This window comes from Harpegnathos saltator, unplaced genomic scaffold (genome assembly GCF_003227715.2).
Source record: "Harpegnathos saltator strain DR-91 unplaced genomic scaffold, Hsal_v8.6 scaffold694, whole genome shotgun sequence".
In the NCBI taxonomy this organism is placed as follows: Eukaryota; Metazoa; Arthropoda; class Insecta; order Hymenoptera; family Formicidae; genus Harpegnathos; species Harpegnathos saltator.
Genome location: NW_020230531.1, coordinates 695,858 through 713,095, shown reverse-complemented (window position 1 = coordinate 713,095; position 17,238 = coordinate 695,858). Strand labels below are relative to the sequence as shown.

General features: G+C 40.9%; 4 protein-coding genes across 11 annotated transcripts; 1 reads left to right on the top strand and 3 right to left on the bottom strand.

The window, feature by feature from the left end:
* The first annotated feature begins 5,253 nt into the window (after positions 1 to 5,253).
* LOC112590019 (endoplasmic reticulum-Golgi intermediate compartment protein 3) lies at positions 5,254 to 9,349 on the top strand. Of its 5 annotated transcripts, none has more exons than XM_025305353.1 (9): positions 5,254 to 5,272; positions 5,752 to 5,844; positions 6,325 to 6,483; positions 6,555 to 6,671; positions 6,760 to 6,800; positions 6,872 to 6,939; positions 7,020 to 7,243; positions 7,317 to 7,445; positions 8,502 to 9,349. In XM_025305353.1, exons 2-9 carry the CDS (start codon positions 5,760 to 5,762, stop codon positions 8,837 to 8,839), a joined length of 1,161 nt encoding a protein of 386 aa, XP_025161138.1. In that variant the 5' UTR covers positions 5,254 to 5,272; positions 5,752 to 5,759; the 3' UTR covers positions 8,840 to 9,349. The 5 variants fall into 5 exon arrangements, with proteins under 5 accessions (XP_025161138.1, XP_025161140.1, XP_025161139.1 ...); XM_025305355.1 differs by having other exon boundaries at positions 5,255 to 5,272; positions 5,742 to 5,844; XM_025305354.1 differs by having other exon boundaries at positions 5,257 to 5,272; positions 5,742 to 6,035.
* LOC109504570 (reactive oxygen species modulator 1) lies at positions 6,989 to 8,233 on the bottom strand. Of its 4 annotated transcripts, none has more exons than XM_019844921.2 (4): positions 8,052 to 8,233; positions 7,776 to 7,931; positions 7,576 to 7,693; positions 6,989 to 7,436 (listed from the first exon to the last, which is right to left on the bottom strand). In XM_019844921.2, the coding sequence occupies exons 2-3, from the start codon at positions 7,904 to 7,906 to the stop codon at positions 7,585 to 7,587; spliced, it is 240 nt and encodes a 79-aa protein (XP_019700480.1). In that variant the 5' UTR covers positions 7,907 to 7,931; positions 8,052 to 8,233; the 3' UTR covers positions 6,989 to 7,436; positions 7,576 to 7,584. The 4 variants fall into 4 exon arrangements, with proteins under 4 accessions (XP_019700480.1, XP_019700478.1, XP_019700479.1 ...); XM_019844919.2 differs by having other exon boundaries at positions 7,776 to 7,922; XM_019844920.2 differs by having other exon boundaries at positions 7,776 to 7,922; positions 8,065 to 8,233.
* Positions 9,350 to 9,426: 77 nt separating the features above from the next.
* Positions 9,427 to 11,004, bottom strand: LOC105190773 (transcription termination factor 3, mitochondrial). Its single transcript, XM_011153690.3, has 2 exons — positions 9,869 to 11,004; positions 9,427 to 9,780 (listed from the first exon to the last, which is right to left on the bottom strand). The coding sequence occupies exons 1-2, from the start codon at positions 10,812 to 10,814 to the stop codon at positions 9,503 to 9,505; spliced, it is 1,224 nt and encodes a 407-aa protein (XP_011151992.1). The 5' UTR covers positions 10,815 to 11,004; the 3' UTR covers positions 9,427 to 9,502.
* A 1,403-nt stretch (positions 11,005 to 12,407) lies between these two features.
* Tmem18 (transmembrane protein 18) lies at positions 12,408 to 16,962 on the bottom strand. The gene is made up of 5 exons (XM_011153695.3): positions 16,442 to 16,962; positions 14,298 to 14,415; positions 14,167 to 14,221; positions 13,962 to 14,055; positions 12,408 to 13,862 (listed from the first exon to the last, which is right to left on the bottom strand). The coding sequence occupies exons 1-5, from the start codon at positions 16,508 to 16,510 to the stop codon at positions 13,731 to 13,733; spliced, it is 468 nt and encodes a 155-aa protein (XP_011151997.1). The 5' UTR covers positions 16,511 to 16,962; the 3' UTR covers positions 12,408 to 13,730.
* Between the last annotated feature and the right edge of the window lie 276 nt (positions 16,963 to 17,238).

The following is a 17,238-nucleotide window of genomic DNA, read 5'->3' as shown; positions in this document are numbered from 1 at the left end:
CTGAATGCACCCATTCACTGACAGCACTGAAATTCTATAATATACGTGACACAAACCATGTATTTCCAGTACTGGCAGTGAATTTCAAAACGCAGCCAGGAACGCAATCAAAATATATCTTTTTCATATGTATGTAGCGACTATGTTAACAAAATATTTAAAACAAGTAAAATGGGTATCATGATTAAATTCTTTTTATTTTCTGGATTCTTAATAGCTTCTTTGTTATTCTGAGAATATTAACATGTTTAATACAAACAGAGAGAAGAAGGAGAGAGTGCCATGGGCCGCTTTTAGCCGACCCTAGAGATCCTCAAATAAAGAGTCTGAACCAGTCTGAACACGGGCCTGAAAATGGCCGACTCAGTGTGTTCTTTTTAGCTGCACAATGGTGCAAAAAGTATCAGTTAAGCTCCTTGCACAATGGGCAGGCAACAGGCAATAAGAATAAAAATATACCAATCATAATAGATTATTCTTGTAATAGTCGATTGTGATTGGTCTATTTTTATTCTTATTGCTTGTTATCTGGCATTGTGCAAGGGGCCTTACAACCAGAGAGAAACATGAGAGCGGCTAACACGGTGTTTTCGGCGACACCAACTTTCCGCATTGGGAAAGGACACATCTGCATTCATTTTGAAAGGGGGACTACGATGCTACATCCATTTTCAGGCGGTTTATGTCCGTGCTACAACCATACTGCGTACTTGACAAGCACATTGTTACGCGTTTATAACATGAATTAACATGTATGTATATAATATGTTCATAACATGAATTAACTTGTATTGTTAATGGTTGCGTTCAGAAAACAAAGCGCTCACTGAGCGCTTAGTAACTATTGGTCATTACTGTTAGATCCTTACATTCAGACCAATAACGTTGACGAATTACTCAACCTTGTGTAACCGTTGTGTTTACTGAACGCAGCCATTGGCCGCGTTCAGTAAAACAAAATGATCAGAAAGCGCTTAGTGATTATTGTCTATGATTGGAGCATTCTTTTAGATTCTTCATAGACCCAGAAGTATTGACCAATCAGGAGCGAGATTCAGTGGAAAATCTAGTAATGTTGTCCAACTGTTGAGTCTGCTGAATGCAGCCATTATCTCCGTTTCTACATAGCACCTCGTCGATGGGTCTGTTTTTTTCAACTGAACTAGTGCTGCACTGAAATTGCACTAGTTCAGAACTAGCGGAAAGAACGCTTCAGTGTACTCTTTTTGAACTAGTAAAGAAAGTTCAGCTGGAAAGAATAAACCTCAAGCATTCCTTTACTTTTTCTGTAGCGGGAGTGAAGCCGGAGTTGGCAGTTTAAATTGGAGTGAGAAAATTGATTTGCCTTAAGCCAGCGGCACACGATGCTTGTTTTCGTGCTGGATTGCTTCCTGGATGAAAATACTGCATTCTGATTGGTGCATTTCCACCCATCTTCGGAAATGTACCAATCAGAATGCAATCTTGCACCGTGTGCCGCTGGCTTTAATGTTTTCTCAATGGCCGCGTTCAGTAGAACAAAGTAATCAGAGAGCACTTAGTGATTATTGTCTGTGATTGGAGCATTCTTTTAGATTCTTCATAGACCCAGAAATATTTACCAATCAGGAGCGAGATTCAGTGGTAAATCTAGTAATGTTGTCCAACTGTTGAATCTGCTGAATGCGACCATTCTCTCTTAAGCCAGCGGCACACGGTGCTTATTTTCGTGCTGGATTGCTTGCTGGATGAAAATATTGCATTCTGATTGGTGCATTTCCATCCATCTTCGAAAATATACCAATCAGAACGCAGTATTTTCATCCAGCAAGCAATCCAGCACGAAAACAAGCACCGTGTGCCGCTGGCTTTATTGACTGTCAAACAGTATGGCACCTAATTGACATCGATGGTACCTGAGAGCGGCCAATACGACATTTTCTGCGACACCGACTTTCCGCACTGGGAAAGGACGCCATCTGCATCCATTTTGAGAGGGGAACTACGATAGTACATCCACTTTCAGGTCTCGGTGGTAAAATCTGCATATGGTGGAAGTCCATGCTACATCCACTTTCAGGCGGTTTATGTCCGTGCTGCAATGACAGTTGCCATCTCTATGCCAGACTATGCCCGTGTGGTCTAAAAAGAGCGGGGGAGAGGGGGGAGGAGCAGAAAAAATAAAAGTACGTATTAAATGTTAAATCTTCGAATATATATTGCCGTATCAAAGTCTCTTCTATAATAAACAATTTGACATGTATGGAGACGCATGATGTATCGTTGTCCGCGTCCCGTTCACTTCGTCTTGTTTTTTAATTCAGCATCCCGTCCGCTCCGGACATTCGCTCGTGGCACTGACAGTGGCCGTCGGTGAGCATTCGATCCGCTCGGAGGAGCACGTGTTATTCACGTAATTAACGTGACGAGACTCCGATTATAAATATCCCGCAAGTCGACGAAATATTTGAACTTTTAAAAAAAGCATCAAAGAAAATCACGTTAATGTTGTCATGGGTAAAATCTCACCCCGGTATATATTTTCTTATTTTCGAAATAAAAAAAGCCAAACGAATGCAATTAAATGTTATTTATCATCATTGAATATTAAATGAAAAGTAGAAGAGTTATTGTCCGCAGCGGATAATCTCCCTGTATAAAATGTCGAACTGAAACATATTAAAAAGTATTGATATTTTGAATACGTCTGAATTCTGCTTTCTGATCCGAAGAAAGGGAAAATAAAAAGTATTAGTTCCCATTAAATTTCACCGCGCTAAATGCGAGATGGCAGTAGTGAATGCTTCGCATTAACAAAGATTCAATTCGTTTCAAATATGCCTTGTATTCAATCGCAATCGATAATTTTTAAATGCGAACTTTCGTATTGAAAAATATTCACTTCTTCTCCTAATCGTTTTCGGATTCAGAGGCATACAAGATTTTCACGTTCTATTCCCCGTCGCATTAAAAAGTATTCACCCGCGATCCAATCTGAGAGCAGAATTCACGACAAAATCTCGTGAATGATTCTCTTTTGATGTTCAGTCATCTGAATAAGAGAATATTCATATGTACAAACGCGACACCGACATCAGCTGCTTTATTTTTATTTTTCAAGCGGACCGCAGAATTACTTAACGATTTAATTATTTGACAATATTCAATTGTCCGTATAAAATATATTCATACCTAAATGCCGATATCGTTAGCTACTTTTCTTTTATTTGCAAAACAGGCTGTAGAATTATTTGGCAATATTGTCCATTCATCACAATCCCTATTGTCTCGAGTAGCGTATAATGCGCGTAGAAATTGGCCAGCGCACGTCGAGCTTGAGGTATCCTCGAACTCACTACATGGACGACTCTCTACTCCCAGTGGAAGCGGAGATATCGACGGAGAAAGGTTGGAAAACTTTAACCTTCGATATCTCCTAAACGGTTAGAGATACAGGCTTCGGACTAGTACCAAATTAAAGCCCTTTCAAAACCCTACATTTTGGACTACATGGACGACTCTCTACTCCCAGTAGAAGCGGAGATATCAACGGAGAAAGGTTGGATATCGACGAAGAAAGGCTGGAAAACTTTAACCTTCGATATCTCCTAAACGGTTAGAGATACAGGCCTGGTTCTGGCATCAAATTAAAGTCCTTTCAAAACCCTACATTTTCGACTACATGGACGACTCTCTACTCCCAGTAGAAGCGGAGATATCGACGGTGAATGGCTGGAAAACTTTAACCTTCGATATCTCCTAAACGGTTAGAGATACAGGCCTGGGTCTGGCACCAAAATGAAGCACTCTCAAAACCCTACATTTTCGACTACATGGACGACTCTCTACTCCCAGCAGAAGCGGAGATATCGACGGAGGAAGGCTGGATATCGACGGAGAATGGCTGGAAAACTTTAACCTTCGATATCTCCTAAACGGTTAGAGATACAGGCCTGGCTCTGGTACCAAATTAAAGTCCTTTCAAAACTCTACATTTTGCCGTAAATGGCGACTCTCTACTGCCAGTAGAAGCTGAGATATCAGCGGAGAAAGGTTGGAAAACTTTAATCTTTGATATCTCCTAAACGGTTAGAGATACAGGCCTGACTCTGGTACCAAATTAAAGTCCTCTCAAAACCCTACATTTTCGACTACATGGACGACTCTGTACTCCCAGTAGAAGCGGAGATATCGACAGAGGAAGGCTGGATATCGACGGAGAATGGCTGGAAAACTTTAACCTTCGATATCTCCTAAACGGTTAGAGATACAGGCCTGGCTCTGGTACCAAATTAAAGTCCTTTCAAAACCCTACATTTTGCCGTAAATGGCGACTCTCTATTCCCAGCAGAAGCGGAGATATCAACGGAGAAAGGTTGGAAAACTTTAATCTTCGATATCTCCTAAACGGTTAGAGATACTGGCCTGGCTCTGGTACCAAATTAAAGTCCTTTCAAAACCCTACATTTTGCCGTAAATGGCGACTCTCTGCTCCCAGTAGAAGCGTAGATATCAACGGAGAAAGGTTGGAATACTTTAACCTTCGATCTACTACACTTTGGTCTTAGCTCAGAGAGCCGTGAAGCGATACTTTAGAACTGCTACGTTCGCATTTTATCCTCTCCAAGTCGTTAATTCAACTCCGAGTATGCTAATGCCATCGGGCGCCACGTAGCAGCGAGTTGTAAATACAAGGTACGAGTGTAGTTTAATAAGTCAGTAACTTTTTTAATAAAAGATATTTTTTTCGGCCAATAAGCGTTTTATTTCTCAACGTAGTCTCCTTTTAGCTCGATACATTTAGTCCACCGTTTTTCCAATTTTTTTATTCCTTCCAAATAAGAGGTTTTCTCAAGGCCCTCAAAATAGGCGTTTGTTTCAGTGATGACCTCTTCGTTCGACCCAAATCTGTTACCGCCCAGCCATTTCTTCAGGTTTGGAAACAGGAAATAGTCGCAGGGGGCTAAATCTGGTGAATATGCTGCATGGGGTAGCAGTTCGTAGCATGTTAATTATGCATTTGTAACATGTTAATTCATGTTACAAATGCATAACAATGAGCGAGACCATGCTTGTCAAGTACGCTATTATGGTTGTAGCATGGACATAAACCGCCTGAAAGTGGATGTAGCACGGACAGCCACCAGATGCAGGTTTTACCGTCGAGACCTAAAAGTGGATGTAGCATCGTAGTTCCCCTCTCAAAATGGATGCAGATAGCGCCTATTCCCAGTGCGAAAAATCGGTGTCGCCGAAAACGCCGTGTTGGCCGCTCTTAGCTTCCTCTCTGCTGGTACTATACAACTTAACCTTCTACACTTTACACTTGTAAATCGTTCTTGGCTAAAGACGCAAGATATAATCACCAAAGACGAGAAAAAAAATTTACTGTTGACATTGAAGTGAAGTGAAAAAAATACTGAAAAATAATAAAAATGAAATTGAGTTCTTGCATTTGTGACATTGCGGCTTGCACTCCATCCTTATATTGTACCTGATAACAACCATTTACTTTCGATACGATAAAGTGAGAAAGCATTACGGCAAATTAACTTTCTCACTCTGATTCAAACTGCCAACTTCGGCATCACTCTGTGGGTGGAATGCTCGGTTTAGATATATACGTCATTGCAATTCGGTAATAAAGAATCAGTATACACTTTTGAAATTAGTGCAGTCAAAGTAGTAATAAAAAACACACCTGTTATCAGTGCATTTTAACAGTGTTCTGTACTGCACCGTATTGTATATTTATTTATCAGTCGTCAACAGGCGAGAAAATGCAAATACTACGGCAACTGGACGTGCACCCGAAAGTTCGTGAGGAAGCCGATATTCTCGTGAGGACCTTTAGCGGTGCCATCGGTAAACAGAATCAGAAAATCCTCGTCTAAAGCATTACCTGTCAGTTTCGTCAAATTTTCGCATCAATGTCTGGTCTGACGAAGATCCAGGCTCGATTTCCACGAGGATCGAACTTGGGGAAAGCGAGGATATTTGCGTTCTATTAGATTAAGTGATAATCATTACGATGCGAAATTAAACGACGTCGACAAGTAATTAATCTCCGATTGAGCTTCAGGTTCTCTTGTCAGCGTCCTGTCGAGGCGTTTCGAGTTTAAATTACCATGTTGTGCGTTTTTTTTTCAATATTCGCGTAGATGTTTGATAAGATATATTGTTTATGTTTGCTCCATAGTTTGCTCCATAGAAAAAGATGGAAAATGGTTCAGAATATATATTTTTTCATTGATAAAATTTGCTAACTGATAATTATTCCTTTTATATATATACACATATATACGTACACATGCTAGTGCAAATGATAAAATGATGCTTTTTCAGTTACAATCATTAGTACTATCATCATGGGCATATTATTTATGTCAGAAATAAACTATTATCTCACACCAACTATGAGCGAAGAATTATTTGTAGATACATCTAGGGGCTCTAAATTGAGGATCAATTTGGATGTAATAGTTCCAACTATATCTTGTGATCGTAAGTACAGATTGAGTTTAATATTTATATATATACACAGAAAAAGTAACATAGTTTCTATATTTTTGCAGTTTTATCAGTAGATGCAATGGACACAACTGGTGTGCAATATTTGCAGATAGAACATAATATCTTTCAAAGACGGTTAGACTTAAATGGTAAACCCATAGAGGACCCACAGAGAACAAGTATATATTTCCTAGTAATATAAATAAATTATATAAGAAATAAAGCAAAATGAAAAAAAACTTTCTGATATGAAATTGTTTGGTATAGATATTACAAAAACCAAGGCTGTTGTGAAACCTACAGATGAGGTACTTGAGGACTTTCATATCTTTTCTCATTGAATTTTTATTTGTAAATTAATATTGAAATATTCTTACAGGAAACACAGATCAGCTCTACTACAAAAGTTTGTGGAGATTGTTACGGAGCAGCTACAGAGACGTTAGAGTGAGTCAGACTTTGAATATATATTGAGGATTAATTTCATCAATATATGTATCTATATAAAATTTAACTTTATTGTACAGATGTTGTAATACTTGTGATGATGTACAAATGGCTTATAGACTTAAGAAATGGGCTATGCCAGACTTAGCTAAAATTAAACAATGTCAAAATGATAAATCTGCAGACAAGTACAAGCATGCCTTTACACAAGGCTGCCAAATCTATGGTTATATGGAAGTGAATAGAGTTGGTGGGAGTTTTCACATTGCTCCAGGTGATAGTTATTCCGTCAATCATGTACATGGTAAGTTGACAAGATAAAATTTTTTTCTTATGATATCTATTTATAATATCACAAATTTTCATTAATGTAACAGTGCATGATGTTCAACCTTACAATTCAAATCACTTCAATATGACACATAAAATTAGACATTTGAGCTTCGGACTCAATATCCCAGGAAAAACAAATCCTATGGATGATACCACCACAGTTGCTACGGAAGGTATGTCCTTACAGCTATTTTATTAAGAATATAACTTACTGTTCTTACAAACAGTTATAAACTCAATGCAACCATTACAAAAAATTGTAAATCAAAGATATATGTCAAGATTTACATCATCCATACATACATATATACGCTAGCATCTTATTCCTGTTCCAATAGCCATAAATGTACCAAATGTTCCACCACCTTGAAGCATTAGTTTTCCAATATTGGTATATAATTCTCTTCCTCTCAGTCCATATCTGGTAATCAAATGGTTTGTAATTACACATATTTGCTAGGGTTATTGAATGTGTTTGTAGTGGCAATTGTTATCAATGATACCTAAAGGAAGAAAATCCACCAAAGAGCGCACCAGAGCTTATACCAACAAAGAATCCAATTGCAAAACCTATTTTCATTCTATCAAAGCACGAGGGTCCTTGACTGTAGGCTCCTGTTGATATAGCAGGCATCTTGCGTGGACTTTATCTCATAAATCAAAAGAAATTCTCTAAATTTTACATACAGTCGCTTAGAATAAACGTGTAGAATTTTTTGTGGCATACAAATACGCGTGTTTTTGAGGTTGCTTAACCACACATATATACATATACTTACTGTGAAAACGTACCTTACGTAATATTGCAGCGGTTACTATCAACCGGTCGTATTTTTACTTATCAATTTAGGAATTTGATAGCGTTTCTGCACAATCACCAAAAATCACGCGTCGCACTCGTAAGACGTTACCGCAGAGACGCCATGATGGTTTCGCTGTAAAAGAAGACGGTCACGCCGTCTGCTATTTCCGTCGAATGTGACGTCACATGTTGATACGGCGGGTCATTCGTATCGCGTATCAAATATAGATAAAGAAAAAACGATATGAACTTAATTTTTTCATTGAGAAAATTAATTTATTGAATTTAACTTCTTGGCGATTAGCAGAAGCGTGATATTTTTATAAGATATTTAAACTTTACTTTTAAAGAATTTTCTAGAATTAGGATGATTGATTGATGATACCGATTGGAGCCTTACAACTGACACGGTTATTTCATTTTTTAGGTGCTATGATGTTTTATTATTATATCAAGATCGTGCCAACAACGTATGTCCGCGCGGACGGATCGACCCTCTTAACGAATCAATTCTCAGTGACACGACATTCGAAGCGGATGCCGCTGTACATGAGCGACTCCGGCATGCCTGGCATATTTTTCAGCTACGAGCTGAGCCCGCTCATGGTGAAGTACACGGAAAAAGCAAAGTCGTTCGGGCACTTTGCAACAAACACTTGTGCAATCATTGGCGGTGTATTCACCGTGGCGGGACTGATAGATTCGCTACTTTATCACTCAGTGCGCGCGATACAGAAGAAAATAGAGCTGGGAAAGTACAATTAAAACTCGGGACCCAGTCGATGTCGATTACCGTTAATCCCGATCGGCCTCCTTCCTCTTGTCAATGCAGATTCTCAAATGTAACTGGCAAACTTTCAAGAGTCCATCTGACTTCGCGGCGAGAAGAGCTGATTGGGACTGGCGTTGATGCGACGCTCAGAAGAATAATTAAACAGAATTACGAAAAGCATTAATGAGAATGATGTTGTTGCAGAAGCATCGATTTTTCCACCGAAGCCCGATATTTCTATTGTGGAATCTCAATGCGCGTGTAACGCCAAATAGAACTGTCAGTCAATAATTCGATCTTACTTACTTACACTGGGACGTGTTTGTATCGAAATGTTAGATAAGAAAGTAAAAGTAAAATAACGGCTCGCCACACGCAACGGGATGCGAAGAACGCTCTTTTTCTTTTTATGACAATTATACAAAAAGAAATGTAAATTATATATGTATTATGTATATGTATAACGTATGCTAATTATATTCTTCGAGTCTTATTTAAGTAAAGGACAAGGTGATTAGTTTTATGTTTATAATATAAAATATACCAAACAGGAATCCCTTGATATCTTATAATATAACGAAATGCGATAACTGCTAGAAATAATTTGAACAGCAATATTTTTATTAATAGGTTTATTTATATTTAAGCTATAGTAATTAAAATGTTTTTAAAAACTCATTGTATACGTCGATGGATGTCTTCGCGATATTTCTACAGAAGTCCACATCTGTACCACTGACCAAGGCTCGTGGTGAAACATACAATGGTTTGGAAGGATCGTAATTGGCCTTTTTCATTTCTACCAAAAACATGTGCCTCTGTTGGAGCCTGTTCTTTCGACAGAGCAAGATATGCGGGGATTGCACAATTAAATCATGTGACAACTTCATTTCGTCATGAACATATTCAAATATCCTAATTAGTCTTTCGCGATCTGAAAACAATTCAAAGCATTAGATTGACAAGATTTATAAGCTTTGGGAATGTGTTAATGGTGTTTTTTACAATAATTGTGTGCATACTTTTTACCCATAATCTGGGCATCCTAAGGAGCAATTGTTTCATTTGTTTGTCATTAAATTCCATATCTTGCTTGATGCTGAATGTATTAGCCATTATGTGCATCATGTGGTATGTTACCACTTTAGGTCCCTTGACTGTAAAGATTCTGACTTCATTACCCTTAAGTTTGAAGTTAGTTTGGAAATAGCTAAGTCTGCCATCAATATCCTTAGTACTATGTAACAACCATCTAGGATTCTTGCAAATGATAGTCTTTATCATATTTATGTTGAATTCATGTGCCCTCAAGTATCTTATTCTGGTATGAAGATCATCAATATCTTCTTTGAAGATGTAAGGGTTCTTAGTGATGAAATGACCTAGATAATCAGCCGGCACACCACAATCATACAGAAATGTGATGTATGGCTTTACATCGCGGTCGAAGTCGAGGCCCAGAATATATTGTACCATTCCTTCTTTGGACTCCAATTTATACAGCTCTACCCCGAGTTTCACCAGCTCTTGGATTATGCGCGATTTGTTCGCGTACTTGGCGAATGAAAAAGTAGATGTGAGATATGGACCGATGTCGGACAAATCTTCGGTATATACGTCCAGAGGTTTCGGTAACGTTATGCTCTTCTCGTCATCATCGTCGAGGAAATTGTCAACGTGTGGAGCAGTGATGTTCGGATGAGCACAAGTAAGTGATGTAGCTTTTGCCACATTATTGTCATTTTGCGTAGAATGCGATGCGTAAACTCCATCATCGAATTTCTTTGTGTCTTCGGACAAGGCAATTGGGTTGGAAAGCTTGACATCCGTCGAATCTTTGTCATTTTCTTTCGACAAGCACTGTTGAAGTCTATTATTTCGCGAAATAAATCGAGCAATTAAGTTTGTTGTGATATTTCCTGCCGGTCGAACCGCTGACAGAAGTTGATAGGATTGTCGAAACAACATATTTAATACTTGGTTTATTTAAATGATTTAAGTAAAAAAATAACACGTATTATTGAATCCTTCGCGTATTTTGGGGAAAACGTGAAGCTTTCTTTTTTATTTAGCAAGATTACAATAACTGGCGCATGATAAGCTGCTTCGTTCATTTAACCTAAATTTTCAGCACTTGATGCAAACGACGTATATTCGAAAGCAAAATAGTATAAATCGATAAATTTCGAAATGCATTTTATATCTACTAGGAGAATATACAATATAAAGTAATTATTATTATTTTTATCATTCATAATGTCATTATTGCGTTTTTTATTTGACTCAGTTTTATGGAGGTCGGTAAATTATGGTTTGAGTCTCAGTTAAAAATTAATTTTAGCCAAGATTCGAATCGTAATTTATCAGCCTCATAAAATTTAGGCGAGATCTGAACTACAATTTACCAGCTTTCAATAATTCAAATCAACTTTGCTCAACAAGTTTATTGTTATACCGTTAGATGACGAAAGGTACTTGATTAGCTTTTGTCGAATTAACAAATTGAGCTAAATTCCAAAATCTTTATTTTCTCATAAGAAATACACAAAATTTAATAAGCTATAATTTTGATAAAAATAATGATAATGAAACGATTCGAGAAATATTTTGCAGTTTAAAGTCTTTAGTTATAAAGGCATAAAAGTGACATAATATTGCTGTTATCCTTCGTTAATATATGTTTAGTTTAATGAAAGATAGCGAAACTTTTATTTTTAACCTTTTGATAATGTGATAAACTTTACTTTTTTATTAGGAGGAATAAAGAGGTAAAGAGAACGAGAGAGAAAGACTAACATTTGTATTATAATTTATTATTATTTTTATATGTTTTGATCTTCAGTCTGTCCGATGTTGTAGGTTTTACACGTACGCGTGTTTCTTTACTGATTATATGTCTACGTTAGTAATCCAATATACTGGCGGATTTAGGAATTACGCAGCACCTTCGTACATGGCATTGCGTCATATTGATTCTATGAAAACATATAAAAACTGCTATAAATATGTATCTGTACTTAAGAAGATATTTGTAATGTCAACGTGCGCATTGTAAAAAGACGAGGTCAAGGAAGAAGATTGTAGAAAAGCGTTGTATGAATAAATATTTTATTATTTTAAAATGGCTAAACCTTTCCCGCTGATAAAAGTTAATTCGTTTCCTGGCACTTGTTCAAAATTGACTGCAATTAATTAGAGGAAACAAGCGACGTCAACGAAAATATTTGTATACACACACACATATATATATATATATCCTGAGGCTAAAAAGTAAAACAGTTTATCCCACATTCGATGAGCTTATGTACAGACCTTTAAAAAATTACGCATCTAAAGAAACGTGCAATATGTTACGTAACAAAGTTATAAAACTGTATAATAATTCATCAAAGAAATTTTAATATTTCCATTGTAAGAATTGAAGATCGTTTCATGATAATTTCTTCAAACTGTAGGAAAGATTAAAGATATACAAAATACAGCACACATTACACACACAATACAGTGGGGGAGGGGGGGAGAGAGGGACGAAGCTCCGTTCCGCATTACACGCTCTGTCACGTCCTCCACGGGAAAAGGATTAACTCGCGCGTTACATATTAAGGCGGCAAGATAATGCGCTTTGATTCACATCGATATACAACTTAGGAAAGCTTCACACGCGCGATAACAACGCACGCGATACTTTCGTCTATTCTGACGGCTCATTATTTCCTTCGAAAACTGTCAATCATATGCACATTCACGCACGCTTAATCACACGCAGGCACACATATACACATACGCGAGCACACGCATGCAAATACGTCGTGCGCTGAGGTCCTTAATTATGTAATCTTACATCTCGAGTTCTTACAGCAGAGCTGCTACGACGAGAGTGACGCGCGTATACACATACACACACACACACACACACACACACACACACACACACACACACACACACACACACACACACACACACACACACACACACACGTACGCACGCATACACCTGGCTATTATTATGCGATATAAGTACGTTAATTACAACATTTAAGAACACTTTAATTCACGATCAGCATCTCAATATATCAAAACGTAAACGGAAATCAACTACCGGAATGTTCCTTATAATTACAAACGGTAAGATAACAGAGCGTTCGCCGTCACGCTAATATCGCGCGTGCGCGCCCGCGCTTTAGTTATTGTTCGTCGTCAGCGTGGCTGATCATCTCTCGTTTAATGCCACGTTTCGCTTTCCGGCATGAAGCCGGCTGAATTTCGCGAGAAATCGTTGTAATTACGGCACTGTATCCGACGACGGAAATACCGCCTTTTAACGGATAGCTTGACTAGGCAGTTCCGACGTGCATTATTACTCTGAGAGATACTTGCCTCGCCGATACTCGGCGCTACCGTACTTTGCCTTCCTTCACGAAATTTCAAACTGATTAAAAGCTTATTTCGCAACGGAGACTGCGGCCAATTACCGAACCGGTGATGGCCAAAGTTACGCACAGCAGGCCCGTAAGAGCGACGGAAGAGCGAAAGGGGGACGTCGCGCCGCGCTTGGAAGTCGAAAATGCGTAATACGCGTCGCGGAGAACGTGCGCCACGCGTTCGTACGCTATATTGCACATGTATTATTATCATCATCATCATGATCATCACGTCCGTCCACCCTCTGATTTCTTCCCGCCTCCTACCCTCTTTGCCCAGTACTCTTTCGCATAGGCGCGATACACACAGCGTTCTGGTGAAATCTATCTAGCTCTTTAAGTCAACGTGTAAATATATAGAGAGTCCGCGCCTTTGTCCTTAAATTAAATTAAATTAAACGTATCCTCCGTGATCTCCTATCGTGTCCCTCCTCTGTCTGCAGCCTGACTAGATCTCAGTTTCTTATTCCTGCTTCGGCCGGTTCAGCCTGCCGTTCGACGCTTCGCCGTTTGATTGGCGATTTTTCGCTTGCTGTCGCAGCTGGGCTCGCTTTAAGCTCGTCATCAATTGACTGGACTGATAAAGCCAACTGGCCTGAAAAATCGTAACGCGTGCGGTGCAGTCGACGATACTCGACGGACATGTTACAACCGAATTGTTCGGTAAAACGTCGCTACATTCCTCTGCACTTACCACCATAATCATACAATTCATTAGAATAGGCACGGAGAAGACGATGGATATAAACAAGCCTTTGGAATCGAAATATTGCTGTCTGGAGAAGACCCTGTGAAAATGATCGAGATCTCAGATTACAAGTGAAACTCTGAAGAAATCCGACGCGCGAAAAGAACGCTTTTTAACAGACATGTTTCGATACGTTGTAACTGATACCTACATCCAATTGGTCGCCGCTACCTCATTGATGCTTTCCGAGAAATAAACGAGAAGCACTGAAACAGAGACCAGAGCTTAGGGCGAAGTCCCGGTAAAAACGGGCGCGGTGCCACGAAAGAAGCGAGAACTTACGAAGCACGAGGAACAGAATTATTTGAAAGTTCGCATGATTCCTGGTCATTAACGCGGTCATCGTGATGGCAATGTGAAAAGTCAACAGCACGGCTAGCCATGGGTCTCTCCAGTCGATCTGTAACAGGAGAACGCGCGGCGCGTACGCCGTAATACAACACGTCTTTCGAAATCGATCTCAATTTGCGGATAAATCGGCTCGGCTGAAGAAACACGAGAGAGCGAAATATTTCATTAACGTCCGTTGTAAAATCCGTCGTCGTATCTTATCTATTAGAGCGGTTTCTTTCATTTTCGCGTGATTGCTCTCGCGAGTAGACTCGATCGAGCAACAAACAAAGTGTGCTTTATCGATACGTGCTTTATCCCCGCCGCCCTCCCCCCGATCCTGGCTGGCGATACGACAACTGGCGTGCGAACGAGCTTCAATCGCAGCACTTGCGAGGAAAGCAACACCCAGCCGGAATTTCCTCTTTCCCAGGCAGAAAAACAAAAAATCACGATGACATGAAAATGACGGGAAAGTGACGACGAATTGTGATGGAAAAATGACTTCTTTCCTGTTCTGCCCGGGTTCCGCTTTCGCGGTCGCGGCCGACGATCCAAAAATATTCACGCGCGTCCTGGAGAGCGAGGCGCGTAGCGCCTCTCGTTTCTCGCTCGAGGACCCGCTCGCGGTCGGTCCCTCGGTGCGTTTGTCCTTGAGCGAGCATGACGGCAAACCCGACGAAAATAGTACGCCGGTGGGACGGATATGTCGATCGGCCGATTACGATCGCCGGCGCGGCGTGCGCCGCGCGTGCCGCCAGGCGCGAGGTTGCGCGTCGTCGGGTTTGCATCGTTTGAACCGTCGAGGCCGTAGAGTCGTATGCGATCGTTGCATTCGCGCGCGCGACGATCGATGATAAGATAAACGCGCCAAGTAGGGGGGGGGGAATTAATTGGAGACGCGACACGCGCTGGGCTGGCTCGCTCGCTCGCTCCGTTCCGTCGAAACCGAAAGTGGCGAGCGTGGCGGTGCGGTATTTGGAGCGCGGCGGAATGTACCGCCGTGTCGCAACAACGTTGGGTGCAGCAACAATGTTTACACCGGTGTCCGCAGCTCCGTTCACCGAGGATATCCGCGGCGGATAACCTCGCTATTTCCGGCCGTACTTCCCTCAGAATTATATCACCTCGTGCTCTGTACGCGCGGAGAGCTTGAATATTAATCCGTCTCATTTAAATTGCAAAGATCGCAAGGATTCGCGGCGCCTGCTGATATATCTTCGCGTGTCAGCCGAACGGTGGAGGGGGAAGCATGTGTAACGTCGTGAAAATTGCGCTTGCTCCTCTCTCTCTCCTCAAGTTCTCCTCCTGAAATCCCGCGTCTATTTCCGATATTCCGATTCGGCGCGATGAAAAGAGGTAAATTTATAAACGAACGGAAATATCGTCCAATGACTCGACTCAAGTCGACTTTGCATATCTGTTTGACTTTGTGGCACTGATTATAATACGGGCGAGTGAAATATGGAGAAGGCAAACTTGGGCAAACAGTTTTATAGATAAGGACTCGTTGGGTATTAGTGCTTCATATTTAATAGCGTGGTATCGCGTCACCTGAACGTAACGATATTTTAATGATATTTTGACGACACGACATTATGACATTACTATCAAGATTCAAATAAGCGAGGAACATTCTCCTAGATCGTTCTAAATCCATAATGTAAAAAATGATGACTTTCATATCTATAAAAATGGATTCAGCTCGGCTTTGAGATACGCTTCGTGCACGGTTCTACACTATCTCTTCGACTTCAGACAACACGACCGCGCGCGCGCGGCAGAGAAAATGCAATTAATCGCCGCGGCGAATCATTCGTAGCAAAAAGTCGCTCCCTCTTTTAATCCTATCCTGCGTAAAAACAACCTCTTCAATTGTTGACACGATGTAACCGAGTCGTCGTTGGAGCGATCGAGGAACGTGAAATGCGCGTGAAGAAGAAGAACGCACGCATGTTGCCGGAAAATACGTTGCTCCGCGAACGAGGGAGGTTACCCGGAGTATCGAATTGAGCGAGCAGACGGTGAAGCGATATCGCGCCGACGGCCAGCTGGAGGGCTGAAAGAACAAAGCAACGGCAAGGTCGACGACTCACACTCTGCAGGAAGGGCCATATACCGTCGATCTCGTCCGTAGCTATCAACATCGCATCGTGTCTCGACATTGCGCCTCTGGCACACTGATGCAAAGGCCTCGAGACTCGAGTCTATCGCAGTGATAACGGCGGCGGCGGCGACGGCGACGGCGACGGTGACGGTGACGGCGGCGAGGAGGTGCTGAAGGAGCGAAAAGAAGAACAGAGCAAGGCGATCGCATCCGCGACAACCAAACCACGAAGAAATCTCTGCGCACTGTTCTCGCGGACAGCGGCGCGACCGACTGACTGATTAACCAACCGACCAATCGACCAACCGACGGAGCCGACTGACTCACTGACTGTCTAATTGACGCGAACGAAGTGTATATATATGTACGCGGCGTCTCTAGAGAATACGCCAATGTCGTATACACGCGCCCACGCGTTCGGTAAGACGGATAATATTTATAACGACGCGGCCGGATGCGGCGGCGTGATGGTCGAGAAACGCCGCTCCCTAGCCCTATCTGCTTTTACACCGCTGAATATGTATAACGCACTTGCGTGTGAGAGCGTATGTCGGTAACTTATATTCTAGAGACTTCAATCGGAGACACCGATTTGTTGGCGGGGAACAAATATTTCTGTCTTCAACATGGTGAGATTTCAGGCACACTTGGCCCCGATTGGCCCGATACGCCATTGACTATGCGTTCAGCGGAGAAAGTTGCTTGGAATTGTTGTAAAATTCATAGGTCTGATTGGTGCATGGATGCTCTCAATCTTGGGCATGTACCAATCAGAATCATGAATTT